Source organism: Paramormyrops kingsleyae, chromosome 5 (assembly GCF_048594095.1).
Source record: "Paramormyrops kingsleyae isolate MSU_618 chromosome 5, PKINGS_0.4, whole genome shotgun sequence".
NCBI classification, from domain to species: domain Eukaryota; kingdom Metazoa; phylum Chordata; class Actinopteri; order Osteoglossiformes; family Mormyridae; genus Paramormyrops; species Paramormyrops kingsleyae.
In genome coordinates this window covers 13,607,348-13,629,009 of record NC_132801.1, presented here as the reverse complement: position 1 = coordinate 13,629,009, position 21,662 = coordinate 13,607,348, and the positions used below count along the sequence as shown (strand labels likewise).

The 21,662-nt window shown below is 44.9% G+C and overlaps 1 protein-coding gene across 1 annotated transcript in view; it reads right to left on the bottom strand.

Annotated features, from left to right (window-relative positions):
• grin2cb (glutamate receptor, ionotropic, N-methyl D-aspartate 2Cb) overlaps window positions 1–21,306 on the bottom strand; it is a 59,830-nt gene extending 38,524 nt beyond the window's left edge. Inside the window, exons 1-2 of the mRNA XM_023819502.1 lie at window positions 21,050–21,306; window positions 6,618–7,047 (exon numbers count right to left, since the gene is read on the bottom strand). Of these exons, the coding sequence (XP_023675270.1) occupies window positions 6,618–7,031 (414 nt within the window). The 5' untranslated portion in view covers window positions 7,032–7,047; window positions 21,050–21,306. The remainder of the gene's footprint in view (window positions 1–6,617; window positions 7,048–21,049) is intronic.
• Between the last annotated feature and the right edge of the window lie 356 nt (window positions 21,307–21,662).

The window sequence follows — 21,662 nt, the reverse complement described above, 5'->3', positions numbered from 1 at the left end:
CTTGGAACTCATTTACATGACTGCCTAAAATGAAGCTGTAAACGTTCGCTATTCTACTACCATAAATATGCAATGTTCTTCAGGCTGCATAAGGCGCCACCCTCGATTTTTGAAAGCCAATGCGCTGCAGGTACATTTTGTATGCGCTGCAGGTTGCAGGTACCACGTTAGCTGTTAAATGGTCCTGAAATGTCATTATTCCAGGTGCGATTAGAAGTAAGAGCCTGTTCTGTAACTGCACTGAAATGTCAATATGCATGTACTGCAGCATTTATTTCTTAAAGTTTTTCAGTCAAGAGGCCAGATCGATATTTCTCTTGAAAATTAAATAAAAGAACCCCATTCCTGGTACCCTTGTACTCAGTCATATGGAACTTCATTCCGGGCAAAAATCACAAGAGTCTCAGAAAATATATTTTTGGATCCCCTGGTACTTTTTTTAATCTCTAGGTCTCAGTCTACAATGGTGGGGGTAGGGGGCGTTATGCAATGAAGGTTATGCAACTGGGGTGCTTGGACCAGGACAGCTGAGGTATGCTTGGAGTATGGGTCACAAAAGACTCAAAGTCCAATAAAACTGACAAAAGCGTACTGGTTGGCAGGACACCCAGGGAACAAGGTGAGCTGGTATATATTTCTGGAAGAAGGTGATTGTTGCCTTCAGTGTGAGAGCCCAAAGTCTGGTGCCAGAGGGCTGACTGATTTGATGTCGAATATGTTCCCCAAGTGCCCCACTATCAGAGGTGACCTAGTGAGAGTTGTGCGGAGGACCATATAGCCAAACTTCTTATTCCTCTACATTCAGTTGGGGTGGGGTACATGTTACTATGCTGATATGAGGTGTGCAGTGAAAAAGAAAACAACCCAAATGGCCTCTGGTTCTAGTTATATGTCTCTCTCAGAATGGATGACTGGTTTCAGATGTTTAACGAAGTTTCATGGAAAAATGCTCTTTAGCGTCTTTTTTCAGGGGTTTGGCTGTGCCTTAAAATAAGCCCAGTAATTGGGTGATTTGGAAGGAGAATGGAAAGGGCAAGAAACTCTATCTCTGATTAGCCCTTATCATACTCTCACAAATAGCCCGGCTTGGGGGAAGCGAGTAGCTTCTGTTGCTTCTGTCTTCATCTCATTGCAATTAATTTAATCCTGTGGTCCTTCATCACTTTGCCTGTGCATGGCAAGCATTTGAAAGGATCCAGAGATCTTCAGCTGGGAAAACAGCTGTGTTCTTTAGTTCTGTATAAAAAAAATATATTCATTACTTCAGTTGAAAGCAAGCGGCATTGTATGCTTTCATCTCAGAGCGTGTTTTATTCTCACCTGCCCCTTTGTGTCATGTGGCTGTGACTTACGTTTGATATGAGTCGGGACAAAAGAGGACAGGAGGTGAATATGACAGATGAATGAGATCCTAGTGATGCCTGGATTTGGACCCTGATTTTAATTGCTACTTTAAGTAATTTGCTTTGCATTATGGGAATTGAGCCACATCATCACCAATCTGCTTGTCACCCTGTAATGGCTTCGCGTTACTTGCCCCTAACTACTTATCGAAAGTGAATCAGAGAAAGACGTGGTAGTACAAAAAACATGGCTCCAGGTAGAGAACAACGACAGGTGCTACCCCGCCTTAAGGCCATGCAAAGAGTGCATGGTGTTTCCTGCACACTTCCCATGGAGCAAGGCTGTCTTCTGATATTAGGCTAAACCCCATGAACTAGAATCCTAGACCTGATCCTCAATCCACTGCGTTTCCTAAACAGGCACTTTCCAAGCCAAGAAATCGAATTTCCATAATTGCCTATCCAGTGCACGGTCACTGTGGGACTGGAACTGATCCCATGATGGATGGTACACTCTTATACCCTGGGCATGTGTGAAGACTGCTGTCCCCAGAGGAAGCTCACAGGAGTACAGTACATGCAAACCCCACACGCACAGACCTGAGGATGGTCATCAAACCCACAAGCCTGAAGATACAAGGCTGCAGTGGTGCTAATCGAGTCGCCAAGCCACCATGCAGACCAGTCAAAAATAATGCTGTAAGAATATGGCACTATTAACGTAGCTGTGTATTGCAAACAACATCCACCCAGCAGTTACTAAATCAAGCATCAGGTGTATTGGGGAATGACACTGTTATATGTAAAACAACAAAAAATATGCAGGCCCGTGCTGCACTGTTGTTACATAATTTGCTACTTATGCCAAATTTAGGCTAATAAGATTTATTAATGAAACTTGTTAATTACTGTGTCACATATGTGGGATACGGCAGCCCACCGCGGTGCTTCTACTCAGCGCATGTTGTTACTTGTCAGTTTTATAATTTTTTTTTTTTTATATGAAACATGACTTCCTTCTAGGACCTCCTGCCAGCAGACCTGCTTGCCCAAATGCAAAAAGAAGTGAGTGAGTCCTCAGTAGCATGGTGGAAAGGCATTGAGTAATCGGTGTGAAAACGAATTAGGGTGGCTGTTTACTGCCTGACCAGAACTCCCCCAGTGGACTGCGACTGTAATTTACGTCCACTGACCCAGTCTACCCTTGAAGTATAATTTTCTAAGGCATGTTTGTCAGCCATTATAATTATTGATTTACGTGCTGTCTTCTCACAAAACATTTTTCTGTGATGGGCAGCTGACAGTAAATGAACTTCGATTTTCATAGAAAGGAACACGAAATTAATATATTCCGCGTAAATACCACATATTGGGAACAGCTGTTGGATTTGTTTTATCTTTCTATTTGATTTCAGCTCAGTCAACCTGTTTCTTAAACTCCCTGACAAATCCTAGAAACCTTCTTTCCTCAAAGCCAAAATTTTAAATAAATCTTCACCTCCATATTAAAAGATAATGAGTTAGCAAGTTTAATTTTTGTCACCCACTTAAGGGCATTACCACACGAAGAATGGCATTCACAGCGAGAGGCCCCTGAATTCGTACCCACTAAAACACTTGCTCATCATCAGTGGGGCACCCTGACTGTGCGTCTCCATGTGCAAACTCACTGATCATTACACTCCTTTCTTTTTCTGCTTCAGAGTCCGTTAACATGCTCGGCACTCATTCCTCGTTTAAGACACCTGCCATGAGTTATCACAGTGAGCTTCTCAGACATGAGGAAGGCGAGAAGTCATTTGTCACCCCGGCATATAGAGACCATAAATATAATTTTTGCACCGGCCGCGGGCAGATGTGTTGAAGGGATCATGACGCGTTATCCTTCTAGCTCTTTTCGGCAAGGCATGTGTCAGAGCCTGCAGAAGGAGAGTGTGGTAGCCTTAATCAGGCAGAGCGCGAGATGGGCTGTCACCCAAACTCCACGGCGTTCCTCTGCCAGCCCCTAATAAGAGCCTTGAGCAGCCTGCATCTCCATCAGCGTGAAGACCCTCCCCCACCCTGCGCCGCTCCCGCCGCCACCATGCGCGGCTGATGGACTTTGTCACACCGTGACAACAGGCTCACGCTCGCTCCTGCGCGTCCCACTGCATGACTTTCATTTACCTTTGGGCTTAAAGAACCTGGTGGTTGGCACAGGTTAAGTTACTCAGTTCTTCCAAAAGAGTTGCCCTGCATTCAAATCCTGAAACTCTCTTTACCTAAAACTACATATTTTTCATTAGCTGTGCTTCCTAGAGATCCCGCACTTTGTATGAGCATGAGAATGTTAAAGCGGCACAACAGACAAAAAAATCACAGACAGGAATAAGTATGTTTTTTTTAGAATAAAGATCTGATGATATTTGCAACTTCTCCTCCTGTGGTTGTTTGCTGAAGCGAGTTTGAACAATATTTTTTCCTTCTCTCCGGAAATCAGAATAGCACCATGATTTTAAATCAATGTGTTCAGCTGATCACCTGGCTAAACACAAAAGACAGAAACACATCACAAACTGACAGGGCCAGATCTAACTTTTCTGGGGCCCTAGGCAAAGCCTTGCTTGGAAGACCCCCTACCAGGAAAATTGATGATCATTTCACTTCCTCTGTAACGCAGGTAATTCAAGGGCCCTAAGCAACTTCCTGTTTTGCCTATAGCTAGAGGCGGTCATGGTTCTGCCTGCACATAAACAATTTATTTTCAAGCATATTGTTTGTCTAATTATTCTAATTTATAAATTATATTCATATTAGTATATATCTTTTATCATGAGTTTTTTTTCATGTCCTATGCAGCTTCCTAGTTTGCCTATAGCTGGTTCCGGCCGTGCACGCTGTCCTGCTTGGTGTTTTGATTCATTGACATTTTGATGGAGTACTCAACACTTTTCTGTCAGGACCATTAAGAATCTTGTTTTGTAATGGAGGGCACCATACCAAGTCAAAGAGCACTTAGCCTGTCTTCTGTAATTAGTATTTAGGCCGTCTTCACACAAGGCATAATTCTATCCGAATGCATTTCAAGACTGACGGAAATCAGGAGTAGCAGAGAGCTGCGTGTTCCGGCAGATTTCCATTTCGGCGGGAGTGAATGGCTGCGCTTATTAAACGCCGCCACTGCTAAATCGTCTCACATTAACAGTGGAGATCATCAATCTGTTTTATCACTTTTCATTATCAGGTCTTAAAATGTTCTGCTTATTGATGCAGACTGGAAAGTCAGTCCCTGTGGGTTTGCGGCTCAACTTGTAGAGAGTGATCATGATTAATACGTAACTATTAAATCTCTAAGGCACACACCAACCTTGCTCAGTTCCTACCAGCTATAAAGTTCTACGCTAAGCTGCTCCCCACTGTGTCTGAGCACTTAAAAGTCTTTATATGTGTACTTGCTTCATCTTGGTTTATACCCACTGCTATTCCATTCTAATTATGGATGCTCTTCACTGTTGCCCTACAGCCCAGCTCAAGGATGCCAGGCCTGTCAGGAATTATTGTTCAGCACTGCTTTTGCTCCTCAGTGACCCTTTCAAAGATATGGCCCCCATAGCCGAAACCTCAATTGCTCACTTCTCTTGACAGAAGGCTTTCTGGGCCCTGGACAAGTTTTGGGGAAAAGGAGGACAAACTTTGCAAAGATGGCAAAAACAGAACCAAGGCATGAATCTCCATTCATGGTGAGGCGGTTTTTACTTTGGTATGAAGTTGCAGGGCGCTCTTCCCTGCCTGGAGCTTACGGGGACAGGCAGGACCCCGACTGTGACAAAGATATCAGAAGCCCTAAAATACTAGAATTCACAGAGCAGTAAAGTGCTTGAATTTCTAAAAACGACAGAGAATCACAGGCACCGACAGAATTAAATAGCTGTTCCAGGGATGCCTATGACACGTTGCTGGTTTAGATTCTTGGCTTTTCTCAGTATTACTGGGCAACAAAATTTATACCTGGGATTTAATTTGAATTTTTTTTGTCCCAGAATTACAAACGTTAGAAGCTATAGTAGGAAGAGCTGTAATAACATTGACCTGTTTGCAGTGTTGTATCTGGGAGAACAATCATATGCAACTGGCCATCAGCCATATTTTTCATTTCATGTGTTCAGATCAGAGAGATGACTGATCTGCATACCCACAAGAGCTTATTCTATTGGATGGAAACTGAACAGGACGGGACCTTTGACAGGAATACCCAGACTGAACCAACCAAATGCATTAATGATTGAACTTAAAATTCAATCCAAAGTAGGTTTAGCCCATATACATGTGCCTGCCTTTTAAATGAAATTAAGGTAACCATCTATATCTAAGAACAATGAAGTTCAAGTTGAGGGAGTTCTAACACTTACCAAGGCTCCCAAGTTTCATCAAAAGTTTGGGGTGAGATTATATCTGTTAGGGGCGGAGCATCTGCTGCTGAAAACCGTTTGTGCACGCATAAATAAAGCTGTGGGGCGAGGAGATTCCTTGAGTAATTTTAGCTAACTATTGTCATGCGTTCATTGTGGCACCGATGATGAGAGACTTATAATTTCATGCTTTGGTAATTACCAGCATTTAATAAGATGAAGTCAATTCAGGGTGTGTGTTCTTATTTAAAAAAAGAAGGGAATCCTATTGTTGGATCTTCCTGAGCATGGTTATGGGTAGCTAACACTTTCTAAACATCAAAAGACTGAAAGTTGTGTATTAAGTGCATATAAAACAACTCCATAAAAACTATGCCTCATTAACTGAGACATTAACTGTGTTATGGACTGGATACCTACTTTCAGAAGGTGTCAAATGCATATTCTTATCAGTCATATTTATCCAGATGTAATCTTATCTATAACATTTTTCCTTCATGATGATACATTAGGTATCCTTTTGCCTGTGGTTGTAAAATTTATGCTAGAAACTACGGGAAGAGCATATTGATTGTATTCTCAACATAATATTGCAAAACAAACGAGCTGCAGCACAAACGCAGCCAAACATGTTCACAGGCGATAAAAATACTCGTGGGGACACTGTTTTAGCTAAAACTGTTTCCAGTTGCTTCCAGCTAGACAGTCACTTGAATGTGTATTTGACAAGCTTTATTCACCAGATAACATCAGCCAATGACAGCAGGGCCTGACAGAAGCTTTTGACTCCCCTTAGCTCTCAGTTGTTTTCAGTACATTGTGGGTATGCAAGCCATCATGTCGCCTTTGTCTCTCCATTCCATGTCAGACGGTCCCACCTACTAACCTTGTGTGGGAGAACAACTGCTGATCCCCCGCTGATGCCCACAATGGGGACGGCTGTCTGTGTCGAGATGAAATCCAAGATCTGGGCCACAGCCTCCGTGCCGATGTTGTCCTCGAACACCACGCCATGCACGCGGTGCGCGGCCAGCGTGTCACAGATGCGTGTGAGCAGCGCACGTGGGTTTGAGTCGTTCACCAGCACCGTGATGGGGTTCACCTCCAGGGGCAGGTCCAGGAAGTTGTCCCGGCTCAGCCGCCCCTTGATCTCCGCTTGGTAGGCGGACCCACTGAACACCACTGCCACAGTGACAGTAGGCTGTTCGAAAGGGCGACCCTGGCAGCAGGGGGCGGCATAGAGTAGGAAGAACAGCAGACGCCGTAGGGAGGCTCTCAGCTGTCCTAGAGAGAGGCCCATCTCAGCCAACTATGCCCTGCAACAGAAGAAAGACTTTAATGGCACCATTATTTACTGACTCTCTTTTAATTTCCCTATTGCCTGGAGGCTTTGCCTGAAAATGTATCTTCAGTTGTCATATATTGAATGTTCCCTCTATGTTTCATATAACGTTTTGTACTGCCTTTTAATAGATTAATATTTCATTATCTGGCATAGTGCATCCCGATCATGTGCTTCTGTTGATGTCGGTTTATTTCACTTATTACACCCACTGACCCGAAAGTCCATAGCTGCAAATTCACACAATGCCTCACGGTTTCGGGTGCGACGTGAGGTGCAGTGAAGAGCCATTAGCACGCTGATGAGGAATGCGTGCCGTCTCTGACAGCGTTTTAGCTGTGACATGAGAGCGTCAACACCATGGTCCAGCCAACAAGCCAACACAGCGAGACTGTGAAACTGGTCCCTGACTCACTGGAGCTGATGGAAATTAACGATGTAACTGTAAATGAATGTTTCATATGTTGGCAGACCACACTACACTATAGTCATATGGACGTGTCTCATCTGTTTATTTGTGGCTTTATTTGTTTTTCGCACTTGTTGTTGTTACTGATCTTGTTTCTGTTTATAGGTGTTCAGCTAACACTGATAAGTGTTATTCACCTGGTTTGTTTTATTCGTCTACTCTGCTTATTGATTTGCTTGGGTCATAGACCGAGTCTTGTCCTATATATAATCTACTCTCTATATGTAATGAATCAGTTTGTTAAGCAGTCTCTTTGCATCTTTTTCTCCTCCTATTGTGGCGCATGTGTTGGTGTCAGTTGGAGGGAGCATTACGACCCGTTATAATCCCTCCTACGTGGCATGAATGTCATCGTCGTTATGGATTCTGTGCGGGAATAAAACGTGCGATTTTCCGTTTCCCCATCATAGTAAATGCATCCAGGGAATAACACTGATGTAAATATACTTACACCCGCATGCTTTATTTTGTGCTTAAATACCTTTATGAGCTGTACAAATTGGATGCATGAAGGACAAGTGGGTGTAGATAATGGATGGTTAATAGAGGAGCTTCAAAAAGATGTGAGGAACTATATTACCCGAAACTGCATGGGGGTATATTTAAACTTACATTTTGGAAGAGCAGCCAGGTGATAAACATGCTTTGTAAATCTCAGCTCAGAGGTGTGAAACCTGCCACACTTGGCACAAAACCTGCATGTGCCACAGGATAAATAAGTTTACCAGGCGGGCTTGCAGGACCGCCTCGGCTGTGATATTTCACAGATCATTCTCATGCCTTGTGAACTGAAGCTGCTGTATCTGTATTGTTTCTGTCTAAACCCACTACACACAGGAATTTTAGAGAGAAAAAACGATAGAAATTCACAATGACCTACATTCCCACAGCCCTCTACTGGTGGGCAAGGGCGAACCGGCAAGATGAATAAGTAATTAAACAGTTTTGTTACTATGTTAAAAAAAAATGTGAATGACATGACGTATGAATGCAGCAGCAAAACATCCTGTTGAGAAGTTAATTTTTTAGAGCATATTTAAAGAGTGTGATCCTGACCCTCATTTGTCATGGAGCATAAATCCACACATTTACATTTATTTATCTGAAACAAAAATGGGGGGGTTATTTTGTAGTTTGTCTGGCAGAGATGACCAGCAAGCGTAACTTTCAAAGACGGTGAGATAACTGAGTCCAAATGTCCGCTCAGTACGTTTGGTACTTTTGCGTTGGTAGTTCTTCATTATGCGCCTCGCAATATTCAGGCCGCTGCCTTCTCTCTTTCAGAGTCGCCTGCGTTTCCACAGCCACCTGACGTTCAAAAATAAGTGTGTACAAGACAATGAGAATCTGCATCATTACCCAGCACACTGGAGCTTTTGGGATCCTCTCTGTCTGTGTTTATTGATGCACCCTCACATTTCTCCTTGTTGCTCTCTGGTGGCACTACGCGCTTTCTAAGATTGCATCATGGGACACCTCTCACTCTCAATCTCTCTCTCTCTCTCTTTCTCTCTATTTCTCTCTCCCAGTAGATGGTTGCAAGCCGGCTGGACCGTTTCATCCCAGCTCTCGGGAATGAGATCCAGTTCTGTTCTAGCAGTGTGTGACTGCTAATTGCCGGTAGCAGGACTTTGTAGTCTGTTTAAACCCAACCACCGTTTGCGGTGCAGCAGCTGGCAAAGTTAAAACACGGTGAAAAGAGAGCAGCTTGTGTCCTTCATGATTGTTTAGAATGGGGCCTGGCAGGCCTGCCGCTTGTGAGCATGAGCAGCAGAGCCTCAGAGAGGAGTGCGACGCCCTCTAGTGGGATCAAACCCGGCGACAGGCTGTGTGCCCAGACGCGGCTCCCCGCAAGGCCACCCGAGCATGTCTGCCTCGCCGCCGACACCCAACTCTGTGTGTCCCCCACCAGCCGCCCGCCACGCTTCACAGCACGCCCACCCCCGCTCTCCCTTTGAAGAGCAAATAGTGCCCTGCCGAGCCAACCCGCGCCGCTCTGATTTATTCGCCCGCGCTCTCGCCGGTCCCAGCCTCAGGTGGTGGACGCCCTCCAGGCAAGGCGAAAAACCACGAGGGGAACGTTCGCGATTCAGCCACTTGGGAGACACAGAAAGGAATAGATATCCACATGGGGGATGGAGAAGCATCACCTGAGACTGTCCCTGCGCCGATAGATAGACGTCCAACAGTAGACCTACACCATCGCAATACCCCACCGTGACTGGACCAGGTGAAGCCCTCATCCCATCAGAGACCTTAGTACTTACAGAGGGCATGGAGAACACTGGGGTATCTAAAATGTCCATGCAGTCCAGCTCTCAAGTCATCAGTGACATGACAGAAAGGATTTAGGTGCCAACTTGACCTCGTTTCACACAGGCTTGCTCTACACACTTGGTTAACCCAAAATAGTTAGATAGTAGTTAGACAGTAATATATATACTTACACACACACATTGCTATGCAAAAGTCAAAGAAAAAGCTATTTCTCTGGGCATTAACTGCATATTTACTCAGAAACAAAAAAACACAATATAACATTAGAACATATGTATATGAATAGTATCACAATAAAAAGCATCAAGAATTTCTTCTCTGCTCCAAAAAGTTACTGATATCTTGTTGGACGGCGAGATGAACACCGCTTCAGTTCCCAAACCTCTCCCCAGGGGCACCCCAGTCATTCCAGCTCACTTAATTAATTGACTTAATTAGTTAAATTGATGAGCTATCGATTAGCCAAACATGGTATGCTAATGGTCAAGTCTACAGACACGTGGGAACATCGGACGGCTGCTGTAAATACTGGGGTGACTTTCAGAGAGGTTTTGAATTGGCTAAGCTGACACACTTTGACAGACATAGAATTGCAATCCCTGTACCACTCCCAACACACATGAGTCATCTCTGCTTCAGCTCTGCCCCTCTATCTTCCAACTGCATATCCATTTCAGGGCTGGGGGGGGGGGGGGGGTTTCGGGAGCCGACCCCTGCAGCATTGGGTTCGCCCTGACCGGGATGACAGCCCAACAACACATACACTCACACACTTTAGATGCCAGATCAAGTAAATGTGTTATTGTAATACATATATTTTCACTTAGTAACAGTCAACATAGTACAGTAATCTTAGTCACATTTATTGAATCACTGCAGCCCTATCACTAGCTGTTTGTCAGTACCTAATTTAATGCAGGCCATCACTCATTTCTTGTCACAACATATCCAAAGTGACACGTGTATCTATTTATTTATATGTTTGTTTGTTTATTATTTAAAGTACTTAAGGGTACAACTGCAAACCTCCACCCCCCCCCCCCCAGACTCGAACCCACTCTCCCAGTCATAAAATGGAGTAAAATTAAACAAATCAGCAGATGGCCAAGTGATTGATATTTCAACACACTTTGATTTTCTTTTTGCTCATTTGCTTTCTGATTTATTTTGTCACTCATGTGCTTCATCCTATGAGCAGCTTGCTTCCATTTCATTGGTTATTTTTCACTAAATAACTGGTCCCTAGTTTCCTACTGATCTCGACCATCAGAAGTTCTCCAGACACCCTTATTTTCTGTATTGCTCTTCATCTCTCTGCTTTATTTTGTACTGTCTCCAGACCAGAAGGTCATTATGCACCTGTCACACTCTTGTCACCCTTCAGGACGCCCCCCACAAATCCCAGCTGAACCATGAAGTTTGCTGATTGCGAGGTGTGTGGGCAGGACGAGACTTCAGGTGATTTTACTGCCTTAGACTGCCTTTCCGAGCTCTCAGATGAAGCCCGACTTCTTCTCCCTCCCCTTGATTCTTAGGTTGCCTCCTACCTGCTGTCTGATACTACCTACCCTTATAGTCTTCTACGCATTTCGCTCTTCAGTTCCTGAACTCCACTCTCCTAAACCTAACCCTAAACCTAACCCTGTCCACTCCAGTCTTCATTATCCTAACCCTCTTGTCTTTGCAACATGTGGTATCGCTTCTGGATCACATTACTTTTCTGAGAGCGTCTCTGCCATGCCCTGTGGTACCTTCCAGCTAACATTCTTCAGACAATTTGGAGCCTCCTTTTAAGGTTGTCTTAGAATGGCATCCATAGGCAGGGTTGGCCTGACTTTTTTCATCTTGGGATACACAGCTTCTCTAAAAACCAATTAACATTATAAATTAATGTTACATAAAGGAAACCCCCTCCACCGGATACATTTTAATTATTAAAAAGTTCTGAACCTTAAACCTCCCCCCCTCCTCTTTTTGCTATTTATATTGCGGTAAGGTAGGTCAGCTCACAAGTTGTCATAGAAATTCCTACCATGTATTCTAACTGATGTTTTGAATAATAAGGATTCCTGGATGTTGCGATGCATTATGGTTATCCTGCTCATTCGTAACAAATCCACATCTAAACAGTTGTTCACAGGACGGTTTGCAGGTTTAGTAGTAAAGATAGTAAAGAGAGAAAAGTGATTATTGGAGAGTGATTATACTTTTGAAAAGCAAGAGCCTTATTTGTCAGGCTTTCAGTACAGGGGTGTTACTACATTGGGGGGTGGGTATATGACGTGGTGGACTAAACCTCTGTGCTTGTGATCAGAAGGTCGCCGGTTCGAGCCTGGTCTTGTAAAAATGTTCACCTGTCCGTGCGCCTTGATTAAGGCGCTTAACCCCGAGCTCCACAGGTGCCAAAGGTAACTACCCTTGGCTGTGACCCCAAAGCTTATTCTCGTCTGAGTGGGTCTCTTGGAGCGCAGGATGGGGGAGGCAAAAAGAGAATTTCCCCACAGGGATCAATGAAGTATCATTCTATTCTTCAGATTTCACTGGATAAGTTACCAAAAATTATTGCTTCCACTGTAAGCTCACCAGTGTACCCATTATAAATGCTGATGAGGTGGTGTACAGCTCCCGTGGCCAGCAGCAGAGCAGTGATACCGCTGTAGACCCCTTTAGCACGGCCCCTAACCCCAACTCCCATGGGTGCAGGATGCTGACTGACCTGCTCTCTGACCCCTTGCTTGTATGTCACTTTGAAAAAGCATCTGCTAATTTAATATCAGTTAATGACCTGTCAAGGAATCTTTTCAAGGGAAACAAAATAATTTTGTGTGGACTCCTCAGGTGTGTCCACGTCCATAATCAACTCTGCTTAATAGAACAGGCCAAATTATGCATATCAGCTTGTCATTATTTGTCTACGTTCCCTTAATGTTAGCAGAATTGTGTAACACATAATTAGATAGAAGCCTCGATGTCTGTCTATCCATAACTGCTTGCATAATTCATTTTCCAGCTACCTGGAGCTCATCATTTGAAGAGTTTGGTTTACAGTGGGTCACAGCACTATGAACAGGACAACAGCCCGTTACAGTACAGTGCCACAGTCAGGGGGCAGCTTGTGCCTCGTCTGTCCTCAGATAGCATGGGAAGCAAATCACCTGGAGGAGACTGATACAAACAGAACAGGGGGTGCAAAGCTAAACCCACAGTCCTCCAGCTGTGAGCTCACAAAGCTATGCTTTGAATGGCTGCACTGAAAACACAGCTGGAAAAAAAAAGCAGTTTAAAGTTCACAGCGATGTTTTGACTTTGAATAACATTTCTTCTGGGAAGCAATAAAGTTTTTTTAGAGATGAAGACCACCTGTGTAGTCACACAGGCTGCTTTTAAACATTTTAAGAGTGAAATTTGTAACCACAATACTGGACTCACCGCAGGCAACATGAGCTCTGATTATGTCCCAAACCCTAAGTGCCTGGAATCCCAGGTAACACTAGTTGATGTGCAGTTATGTGGTATAACAGGGCTGTGCTGAGACTTTTCAAGGGTCAGGTGCCCGACAGGGGAGGGGGCAGGTGGTGGTGATGGTGGGGGGGTAACAGCATATTCAGGGCCCCAGAAGCAGACTCCCACCAACCCCACACATCAGTGTGGTAGAAGAGTTTCAAATCAAAGACAAAACCTAAAATAATGCAGGAGCCCAGTCTTTACTCACACAATGTTGTACAGGTTAGCAGTGTGACCAATATAAACGGCATGAGAATTTTACATGAGAGATGGTGGTGCTTTTCTCTGTGAAAGTACATAATCCCAGTGAGAAATGCATTTGACCGCCATGGTGTGTAATAGAGGTAACAAACCGCCGAGCAGAGGGCTCTGATTGCTAAGAGAATGTATAAATTTTGCTTGAAGCAGAGCATTGATTTTTAAGCACCAGCTACACGAGTAGAGTCATTTTCACCCCACTGGTCAAATTTACCCCTCCAGAGAAATGTATTGAAGGGCACCAAAACATCAGAAAAAATCTATTAAATCTGAATCTGCTGTGTTAAACACCCCAGTGTTATCTCTCCACCATAAACTGGAGCAAATTCCCCAGGCCCCTACGTCGTCCTGCGATTCTGCATCATCTGGCATCAAGCTGTGCTGCCTGCTTTTGCGATTAAAACGATTAAATAAGGTCAAAATGAAAACCTTGCAGAAGAGATGGTACATGATCCTCTTCTACTGGAACATTTGATCTTTTACCGATCAGAACACTTTACTCAAAAGAACCACATTTTTGTGTAACTAAATTTACACTGAGATACAGATGTAAAGGAGAAGGTAACGCAGTGGGCAATTTAATGTTCCCTCAGCTTGTAAGGTATAATTTTAAAGTCCCTGGGTCTTCTCTGTTCAGTAGCCCATTGCCCTGAGTGAGAGGAACGTGAATCACTGTGAAGGAGACATTGGAATAAAAAAAAAGTGTCACCCTTTTTTAAATGATTTGAGTTGAATTATGTGAACGCATCCATTCTTCGGTGACTGTGCCCGATTTGAACACGCCACTCCCACTCGCCACACATCCGCTTGACCTTCGCAGATATAGACACGGGCGTTTTGGAACATGTATAGAGAGGGCATCCTGAAATCGCTCTGAAAGGAAAAGAACATTACAAATTGCAACAAAAATAAAAATAAAATTACGGATTCATTTCACAGGTCTGAAATATGATCTGGAGATTGGATTTCATTATGTTGCTCTGAATTCAAAGATGACTTATACATGCTAAAATTTAATTCCACAATCAGAAATGTGTCTGAGTTCTCCATGGATAACATGGATGGTTCCAGCACTTGCAAAGGTTTAACTGTCCTTTTGTGGGTAACGGTTAGCAGCGTGAACATTGTGTGGCCCATTTATATGTACATAATAAAGTAATATTCCCATACATATAGATTCTCTTCATCCTTCAGTCTCTCACAATGCTTCCACTTTCCTGGATTTGCCGGTTGTTAAGAGAATGACTGTGTTATGTACAGCTGGCTTTGGGATTTGAACTTATGAACTGCCTCCCTTCCCCGCCATCGGTAGCATATAGTACAGGCATTTTCTATTTGCTTCTATTTGCTTGGTCCTTGTGCAGAGCTGCCAACCGTACAGTAAGACGCTTGTGCATTACATGTACATTGCAACCGTTTGTTTGGTCTCAGCCGGGTTTCATGAGATTCTCTCGCGGAGGCTGACCCCCGGGTGGATGATTGGCAGGGGTTGTCCGGGGTTGTTTTCATCACGCTGGGAACGATGGGATCAGATTAAGACCCTCCGCGAGATCGAGTCGCTGCGGATGTACGGCAGTGTCCTTCATCCGGGTGTCAGGGGTCTGTTTACTCAGCAGGCTGGGGCACAGTCTCGCCGATAACCGGGAGCAACCGAACAAAAGGCGACTCGTCTGTGAGAAAGTGCTGAATTTAACTGAGTAAACCTCACCTAAAAGTAACAGCAATTCTGCCAAATTAAATAAAGCATTTAAACCATACTTAAAGATGTCGGTGCAATTTTTCTTTAGAATTTAGCATAAAAATAAGAATTACCCACATACTCAAATATTACTCTTCATCAAAATTATAGCATAAGCTTAGAGAATGTGGTACAGAAATACTGTGTTATACTAAATGCAGGACATAATCAAAGCCAAAATAGCAATGATAATCAAACAATACTCTGCCCACATGAAGAGAAGTTTGGTGAAGGAAAATTCATTCTAAATACCTACCAAAGTATTTTTTTTTATATTTCACTAAATAAAAAATAAATGACCGAAACTGCAAAAATGTCAGATACGAATGTACAAGTTACACCTTTTCCGTTGTACGCCTTGCATTTCATTCCATTTCACCTTTTAAAAATGGCATTTTCAGTCATGTGAATTTAGTGATCTTGTGACCCAGGAATTTTTTAAATATTGTGATATTTAGAAAAACACCCCTTTCCACTACAAAATGAAAACTGCCCTTGTACGATTCTGTATTTACAAGCTGTACATGCTTTTCAAGACACGCCACTACACATCATTCACCACATTCCCAGATACACGTCACTACACATCATCCACCACATTCCCAGAGACACGTCACTACGCATCATCCACCACATTCCCAGAGACACGTCACTACGCATCATCCACCACATTCCCAGAGACACGTCACTACGCATCATCCACCACATTCCCAGAGACACGTCACTACGCTTCATCCACCACATTCCCAGAGACACGTCACTACGCATCTTCCACCACATTCCCAGAGACACGTCACTACGCATCATCCACCACATTCCCAGAGACACGTCACTATGCATCATCCACCACATTCCCAGAGACACGTCACTACGCATCATCCACCACATTCCCAGAGACACGTCACTACGCATCATCCACCACATTCCCAGAGACACGTCACTACGCATCATCCACCACATTCCCAGAGACACGTCACTACGCTTCATCCACCACATTCCCAGAGACACGTCATTACGCATCATCCACCACATTCCCAGATAGACAGCCTGAAACTCATGAGATGGTGCCGATTCTTTTATCGCTGTATTTTAAACATTTGTGTACATCTTGCATGCTTAAATAGTAACTGTGTGATGGTCTGGTCTCAGACGTCCTGCTTTTCCCCCAAGCAGGGCATCTGTACATGCTATCTGAAGGGCGGCCGTGGTATCTAAACAAGCCCCTCCCACACCAGACTTCGGCATTTAGCCTTTGGAACCAGAGAACAAGGCAATCTCAGGCTCCGTAAGAGGTGACGCTCTCGGAGAGCTGTGATCATGTGACTTCCATCTGCTGGCTACCGGCTGGCACTGGCCAGTACTATGATGGAGCGAAGGTGTGCTTTATTCCCGTCCGTGCATTCACACCGACGTGGCTGTCATAAGTCTAATTGAACACTGACATTTGCAGGACTCCTGCGAGTCTTAATCACATTATGAACATAGACATTTCCATTGACACAGAAATGATAGCACTGGCATTTAATTGGGACTGAAGTGACGGCAACTTCTTGGTAATGCTCTGGAGCACCTGCTTAGGTCCGTGTTTCCCAACCCTAGTTCTCAGGGACCCACAGACGGTCCAGATTTTTGCTCCCTCCCAGCTCCCAACATCGAATGTCTGTGGGTCTCAGAGGAAACACTGGCATCGGTTGCAGTGCCGTTGTAACATTCTGGGTGCGGCAAGACCAAGTGCAATTTGGCAACCATTGACCAGCTTCTGCATTTACAACTTGCCCCTGATATCGTTTCATTGCTCTTTGGAAGAGCATGTAGGTCTATGCATGGGCCATAGGGGATGGGGAATGGTGAGTGCAAAGGGATACTGATCCCGGATCAGGCGCTGGCCATCTAGAGGACTGAGCGATGATGGCCTGTGAGGTGCATGTACTGCATACAGATCAGGGCCGAGCACAACACAGCACAGCAGCGCAGAAACGCTCTGACAGACGGTGGGGAAACATCAGAGCTCTAGCCTCATGGTTCAGAAGCGAGCCTTGAGGCCACTCAACAGCTGCTAATTATAGGATGAAAGGGCACTGCGAATTAAACCGCTGATCATCCGCACGCTCTCTTCATCAGCACCGATCTCTTTTGCCGTTTGTCTTTGCAATATTTCGTCTTATTTATTGAACACAATGCTATTTACTTACTGTTCTTGGGGTCATTATTGCATTGAGCTGCTACTTACTGTTATTTCTCAGTGACTCTTCATCAATATTACTCTGAACTGGCAGTGTGCAGGTGATATGCGAGTGGCCGTCAGTGCAGGTGACAAGTACACAAACATGAACACGGGTTTGAATTCGTAGTTTCACCTGGGAGGAGGGCGCACCCCTAAACAAAAGCATGCCTGCCAGCCCGGCGCGTTTCCACTATTATTTATGAACAGCATAAATTCACCGGGGGAGATTATGTGAATTTATACGCCCCTCCCCGACGAGGGCGGATTTACGGACCCACGCCTGTGACCTTGCTCCGTTTACTCTGGTTGCGAAGCCGTCGCTCTCTAGAGCCGCTTTCCATCGCAGCGTGTGTGCGCGCGCACGTCTGTCCCGTCACAGTTTGCTCTCTTTTTCTCTCCCCCCCCCCCCCCCACACTCCTCCCAGTCTCTTCCGGCTGGATGCAAATGAAAGCTCGGCTCCCCAGATGCCCCAGCTCCTCATCAGACTGACCGGGACTGATTGGCAGCGAACAGACGGAGGAGCTGACAAGGTTCACCCTGAGCTGCAGCTCTGGAGGTCATTCCACATCTTTTTTTGTTTAATATTTAAAAAGTCACCCAACACTATTTTTGTTGCACAAATGCTTGGGACTTAGCCAAAGACTTGCGCGTCCGTGTTATTGGGATAGTGAAGCGTATCTTTCCCGCTGCATGCCGCGCGCCTTGAGAATAATTGGCTCGTTTTTTTGCCCTGGATGTTTGTCCTCTTCTGAACACCCTCATCAGAGTTTCGTATGACTCCTCTAAGCACAGCGCCCCTGTGATCCCTTTCATCTCTGGGTATAGCACCCCTGTCAAATTTGGAGAAAAATATATTTAATCTATGTCAGTCTGATCTAGCGAAACATACACTTAAATAAGCTCCTACTTACACCAAAAGGGAATTGTTCAATTGTTGATTCATGACCACACATTCGGTGTCCTATTAGTTTCAGTCTTCTAATTATTATTTTTTTTATTTTGATCGGCCCCACAGGGGTACATCACAGCACAGTGCTGCAGCCCTTTTCATTTTCAAAACCGCTTGGCGCTGGGCTGCTTTTCTTTCCGATTTGATGGCCGGTCGGGCCTTCGTATCTGTCAGGTGTCTATCGTGAGCGGGGCAGGAAGTGATAAAAAGCTTCAGAGCTACAGGGCTGTGGACTGTGTCATTTTGGATGGTCTCTGTGCTGCCCCAACCCCCGCTCCCTCTTCGTATCCCAGCGCTGTGGAAAACCTGGCAACTTTTTATGGGAATTATAGCTGTGCCCGTTTAAAAACGTCGCCGTAATTGCCAGCTTGTCTTATTTCCCCTAGCAACCCCAGCGCAGCACGCTACTGATTCACGCAACCTACAATGTAGCTATTGCCATGCTTCTGGTCATGGAGGCTTTCCGTCAGACAGGAACAGATGGAGAGCCGTGTGGCCGCCGCTAACAGCCACACCTGTAGTCCAGGCATAATCTAATTGGTAAAATAGCCAGAACCAAAGCAGGTTTATTTTGAGGTTGGGTGGACTTTGTGTGCCCCTGCTGTGTGATGGACCAGTTCTAGGAGACTGGAGCCAGCATACTGGGATCAGTGCATCAGCCTCTACGTCACAGAGAGCCATGGAAGCGGCGAGCTGCCCCCCACACACACACAGACACACACACATTTGGTCCCCACAATGTAATATATGCAGTACATAAAACACACACACATTTTCATTTAACACTTTGTGACCCTTGACTACATAGGGCTCCCAATGTTCCCATATATACTCATTAACTGGTTTATTAGATATACCTACCTGCTAATGCAAACAGCAAACATAAATCATCTGGTTACAACTGAATGTATACAGCGTGCAAACAAAGTCAAGAGGTTCATTTACTGTGCAACTAAGCATTAGAACGGCTACAACACCTAGTCTAAGCTATTCTGAATGTGGTGTGATTGTTGCTATCACACATGGTGGTTACAGCTTGATTACAGCCCAGAAACAGCCACGCTCTTTGGGGTTGTACACACTACAATGTCTAGAGTTTATGGAGACTGGTGCAATAAACAAACAAAATTTAGTCAATGACATTTCTGTTAATGAGAGGTCAGAGGATAATGGCCAGACTCGTTCAACCTAGCAGGAAGGCCACAAATATGAAAGGAACATCTCAGTGCAACAGTGGTGCAGAGAAAGGCTTCTCTGAATGCATAATATGCATACCCTTGAAATGGTTCAGCAGGCGAAAGTTGGTCCAGCCTGGAACTAGCTAATGAATTGGCCACTGACTGTAGCTGTCGCTTTCGCATCTCCTGCCTATTTTAAACTGAAGGCAGTTTACAGAGAAAGGAAATTTGGCAAAGTCATGCCATGATATTTTCTCTTACCTTAAAGTTTCACGTAGGACAAGCGGGTATGGAAAATGGATGGATGGATGCATGGATGGATGGATGGACATTTTTTTCAAAGTTATGCAACAGACTCGTATCATTCAAATATGAACCTCTTTCTGATGTTTCCAGTTCCCTAACCCACATCTAAGAGAAACAGGGTAATTATAGGAAGCACATTTCAGACCACGGTTTACACATCACAATGCTGCCCCTGAATATGAAAAAATAGGTGCAGCTCCAAAGATTTGGATACAGTTGAAAAAGAGGATTGAGGAGCTGCGGCGCACAGGGAGGTCTCGGGGGAGCGGCGGCTCTCCTTCTCACCTCCCCATTGTTCGCCCGTCAGGTCGGGCTGTCTGCTGTGGCTCCTGTCACACTTCAGGCGGCTGCATCACATCCTCTAATAGCGACTCTCAGCCTCCTGCCCTTCTTTTCTGCCCCAAAACTGTTCCTCCAAAACCAAAAGGACTGTTCTCTCCAGAAAGAAAGCATCTAAGCAAATGTCACTGATTCACTTTTGATAGATTTTTGTAAACACTCTCTCAATACAACAGTAAAATATTCATTTAAAAATAACTTCATATTAGTGACCTTACTTGTGATGAATAATTAAATTGCCATATATATTGTGCAATCAAATACCTGCTTCATAAACTTGTTAAAATTTACCAGAAATTCCTGATCATTTCATGTCACACAACTATGTTTAATGTTTTTTTCCTTAATTCTCACCAAGCAGTCGACCTGTTTACCCTACACGTGTTCTAACCCTGGCCAGTGGCCCTCGCCCTCTAAAATGCCATTATCTCCTTCTTTCCCCCCGTTTGGCCCAGACTCACGCTGAGCGGCACACCTGCTACACAACTGTTGTCTGGAATTACAGCACGGGCTACGGGTCCTGAAATGCCGGGTCGGGGAGCACTCCGCACCAAACGCATGCAACAGGACTTTCTGGAGGGCGACCCGAACAAATCAGCAAAAGTAGCGATTTCCCCCCGGGGCCCGTAAATGCAAAAAATACACGGTGATGGCCGGCGTTTTCTTAGAGGGCGCACCTGTTTGACCGCGGAGGACGGCGTCACACACAGAAAGAGTGAAGGCAATTCATTACCTGCTCTGGCAAATCCGCATCCAGCCCCGGCAGCCGGCAGCTCATTCTCTGCTTGTCGCTTCCACAGTGGCTTTCCTTTTCTCCCTCTCTCTCTCCCCCCTCCTCTTTCTCTTCTCTCGGCACTTGTTTGAGTCTATTTCAGTATCGACAGAGGAACCCACGGCGCCCGTGGCGTGCTTTCTGGCACTTTGGCAGAAGGTCGCATTATCTCTTGCAGGGCGCGCTGGAGTGGGTTAAAGCACTGGTGAAAGTGTGCAGGAAAGACGAAAAATGGGGGGGAGAAGAAAAAGAGCCGGTACCAGAAAACACAGGTTGGGAGGGGGGGGGGGGGGGGGAGTGAAAGAGAAAAAAAAAAAAAAAAAAAACAAGCGCAAAGAAGACGTCCATAAATTTCCTGCGCTTCTTGAGCCTTCAGAGGCAGCTGGAGGACTGAAGTTGCGACATCCTTGGAGAGGTGTGAACACAAGTGGAAGAGTGGAGCAGAGTTGTGAGAAGCAGCTAGCCAGTGTGTGTTTAACAGAAAAGAGAGAGGGAGAGACGGAGAGAGAGAAGAGAGAGAGAGAGAGAGAGAGAGAGAGTGAATGTATGTCGGAATGCCTCTCCACACCAAGTC